Below are 3,969 nucleotides of genomic sequence, written 5' to 3'. Positions count from 1 at the left end.
TCGCGATCTCGGAACGCCCTGGACTTCGCGGCGACGCAATTGCCAGAATGCCCTCACGACACAACCCGATGGTTCCCTCCCGGGGCGACGGGAACTCGCACCGCTACCTCACGGATAGTATGCACGTGTGACGGACGCGACAAACATACCTTCATTAGCTTTCCGAAAACACGCATACGCTCATACCCTACGGGCGCCGCTCTTGCCGACCACGGTTTCTCCCTGCAGGGGGGGGGGGAGGGCCTCCACCCACCTGTCCGTGGTTTCCCTGACCCATGTTACAACGGGGGTGAGAGACTGTCCCCCCGGCTATAGGCGCAGGGACGCACGCAAAGGCAGCGGGCTAACGCGTTGTCCCATCCGGAGGGGTGCGCGGCGCCACAGACTTTCGCTACGGCGTCCTTCTGTAACATAACCTCCTCGCAGGAGGCCACCGCACGCCACGTGCTCGCGTTCTCCACCATTTTCGGGTCGATGGCGGAGAGTGAGAGATCCCTCCCCACAACGCGACAAAGGACCCGGCGCTCGCGAGCCCACGCTTGACATTCATCCAGCGTGTGCTGCGCCGTGTCCCGCCCTTCCCCGCAGTGATGACACCGCTTCGTTCGTTCGCGTCCTACCCGACCCTGATACTCCCCGAAGCATCCGTGTCCGGCGCGCCCTGGCATCTAACATTGGGAGCACGGCTCCGACGGACCGGTGTGCCTCCGGCTGCTCGGCTTCCTCAGCCGAGCACGCCAAGGTTAATTACCTAACCTGACGGAATGACACGCATATTTTTTTCTTCCTATCAGCCATTGCATCTATAAAGGGAGTTCTTCTCATGGTTTTCAACAGCCTGAACCTGCTGCCACTCAGCCAGTGATCTCAGTGTGAAATCAGTGTCTAACCAATCTATACCTATGAGTGCAGCAGTCAAGCAATCGAACGGGCAAATGGCTATGGATGTCCAGTTTGTCTTACTTCATATAGGCACTTAGCGGTCGTAGGACACGTCAGTTGCTCCTCGGCCATTATAACGTGTACAACGTAACTTAAGCAGCTTAAAGTAACATATTTATTTATTTTTTCACGTATAATTTATTTAATTTATTTATTGACTATTCACCTCCAATTATTTATTTAAATTAATTCTTTACTTTCATTTTTAGTAATTTTCACATTCGTATTTCATTTCTTAGGTTTTTGTTTCTATCCCATGTTCAAGGCAATAATTCATTGTGTGTCCCTCAAGTATCTCAATATCTTCTTCGATCCAATCACATTCATAATGTTTGGATCATGGTTAAGTTGTGATAAGCATCCTCCCTGCAAATGAGTCTATTCAAATACACGAGATGTCTTAACACTAGGTTTACGGTTGCTATCTATATACCTATTTCTAAGGACACCTGTTAAATTGACAAGTAAAGGAAAGCACGTGCCATTTCTTTAACGATTAGTTTAATTTAAAAATAATTATATATAATATTAACAGTCTTAACACCTTCCCGTGCCATTGAGCTCGACGAAACTTAGGCCCAAGTGTTAGGCGTCCACGCGTGGTAAACAAGCCAGACTGATGCTCGAGAACAGTCAATGAGATCCGAAACGTAAATGCCTGTGATATAGTCAGTTTTGCTGTTGCAGAAGTAAACTTTAATCCTTTTTCCTTTTGTAGATATTATAAATATATTATATTTTGTAATAAATGACAATTTCAAAATTATATTTCATAAATAAACAACACTTCAATAGAAATCATCTTCAAATGTGGTTTTGTCCCAAGGAATGTAATAATACCACGCTTAAGGATAAATAGCATACTGTAAACAAAAAATTCAATTATAATAAATGTTCACCTTGAATCAATATTTAATAAGAAAATACTTACAAATCTAAAAAGCTTCCATGGTATGAAACTTCCTAGAACACTCTGGCAGATGTAAAGCTACTTTACATTTCGCGCATTCCTACTTCGTTTCGCTTCGTATTTTATGTTTATGACAAACTTCGCAAATCCTTGTTGGGTGCTCCTTTCGAGGCGTCTAATCGATAGTTTTAGGGAAATGAGCACAATATTGTGCTTGGAGTCGTAGAGGTTCAATTGATACAGACTTTCCGCGTGTTTTGTAGTCCGGTAATTGGATATTTTGCAAAATTGCCCCTGCTATATTTACACGGTACTCAACATAACTCTCCCTTTTTCGACTGCGCATTATTTTATGCATAATATAGGTGTTGAACAAAGCCATATATGACATGTAAAAGAAAAGCTTTCGGTATCCTTTGATAACTTTTCTCATGATTAGGAAACAGGATAACATCTGATCTTGATGGTCAACTGCTCCGATACCCTTGTTATATTCCACGATACATTTAGGCTTCGTTACTTTCTGCAATTGTTTGTCTGATTGCTCAACCATCTCTTCACTTTCGTGCTTTGTTGATATCATCATATACACGTCGCGCCTGTCCTTCCATCTCGGAGCTATCAAATTATTGCAACGCCTCCATACACATTCTCCTTTCTTCAAAATACGCTTTTGAATGTCCTTTGGCACATTTTTCCTATTCTTGCGTAACGTCCCGATAATATTTGTCTTTTTTTTGTGTAATTTTAAAAATAGGTCGGGTGAAGAGTACCAGTTGTTCAGAAACAAAGTATATCCCTTGTTTATTATAGATTTTGACAACTCCATCACAACGTTCTCCGGCGCACTATCATTAGAATCAATTTTATCCTGACCGGTATATATTTTAAATCCATGACAGAAACCGGTACTTGCCTTGCACAATTTGTAAATTTTTAATCCAAATCGAGCTGTTTTCGACGGATCGAATTGTTTGTATGCTAAACGCCCTTTATATTTCATCAAGGATTCGTCTATGCTGACATAGTCATTGGGTGTGTAAATTTCTTTAAATTTTTCATTCCAGAGGTTGATGATAGGTCTTACCTTTCGAAGTCGGTCACTACCATCAGCAGTTTCATTATCAAAAAAATGTAAAAATCTCGAAATTTGCCGGAATCTCTTGAAAGGCATTGTTTTTTTAAATATTGGCGTTTCTACTACTGCTGCTCTTGTAGTCCAATACAGTTGGACATTTGATTTTTTTACTTGACTCATCGAAATATGTAGTGCATAGTAGGCCTTTACTTCATCTAAGGTAACAGGATACCAGTTGTCGTCCACTTTCCGTCTTTTATACTCGTCGTGCATTGTCTGATATGCGAAGCGATTTGTTTCCGTAACAAGCGTTTCCCACAGTTTGTTATCAAGTTTTTTTTTATGGTTGTAGAGGTTCAGAGGATGCGAGTTAATTATCTATTTATTTATGATGGATTTGCGTCGTTATTGAGGATTAAATTGGGTGATGGTTGGGGCGCTGTAAGGATCTATGAAATAAGAATGTGTGTTGGAAATGAACAGTCAATCTGTCCATTCACGCCAGAAAAAGTAAACCACTCGCTCGGTTCATTCAGCACGACCATTCCTTTAGCCAACACCCATTCCTCAAGCACTCTTCCACGCATTTTCTTCATCACACTGTGACCACCACCCTTGCCGAACCACAAGGGTGAGACCGCATTCGCATCCATTACAAACAAGACATGCTTACCACAGACAAAAACGGCTCAATCTCTTGGCCATACCGACGCTTAGACTCTTGCAGGACTTAAATGGCAGGCTCGAACTGTTCCCGTTGAGATTTCGTTTAGAACTGTGATCGATTTTCCTAAGATCGGGGTTAGGAAAAATCGGAAACTCGCCAAATGTTATTGGCTAGTTGGTCCAAAGGCATTCTCTTAGTCGGCATATCGGTCACCTTGAAGGAAGGAAAGGACCTCCACGAAGACGATGGTGGAGGGAACCCTCTCCGTGAAGCTGAGGTACGCGAGGTCCACCCGCGCGCTGGTGACCCCATCGGCTATTTATGAAGTTCCCAACGTGTGCGGACCATGTGGAGTTCTCGGGTCAGCCAAGT

At 43.1% G+C, this 3,969-nt stretch overlaps 1 protein-coding gene across 1 annotated transcript; it reads right to left on the bottom strand.

Annotated features, from left to right (window-relative positions):
• Positions 1-2,027: 2,027 nt before the first annotated feature.
• On the bottom strand, positions 2,028-3,203 carry LOC108548179 (piggyBac transposable element-derived protein 4-like). Its single transcript, XM_017901001.1, has one exon. The coding sequence runs from the start codon at positions 3,201-3,203 to the stop codon at positions 2,028-2,030; it is 1,176 nt and encodes a 391-aa protein (XP_017756490.1).
• Between the last annotated feature and the right edge of the window lie 766 nt (positions 3,204-3,969).

This window comes from Eufriesea mexicana, unplaced genomic scaffold (genome assembly GCF_001483705.2).
Source record: "Eufriesea mexicana isolate 0111107269 unplaced genomic scaffold, ASM148370v2 scaffold1419, whole genome shotgun sequence".
In the NCBI taxonomy this organism is placed as follows: Eukaryota; Metazoa; Arthropoda; class Insecta; order Hymenoptera; family Apidae; genus Eufriesea; species Eufriesea mexicana.
This window is presented reverse-complemented; position numbering and strand designations above follow the sequence as displayed.

Excerpts from the sequence above, each read along its gene's own strand:
- LOC108548179 (XM_017901001.1), bottom strand. The coding sequence starts at position 3,203 with ATGCACGACGAGTATAAAAGACGGAAAGTGGACGACAACTGGTATCCT.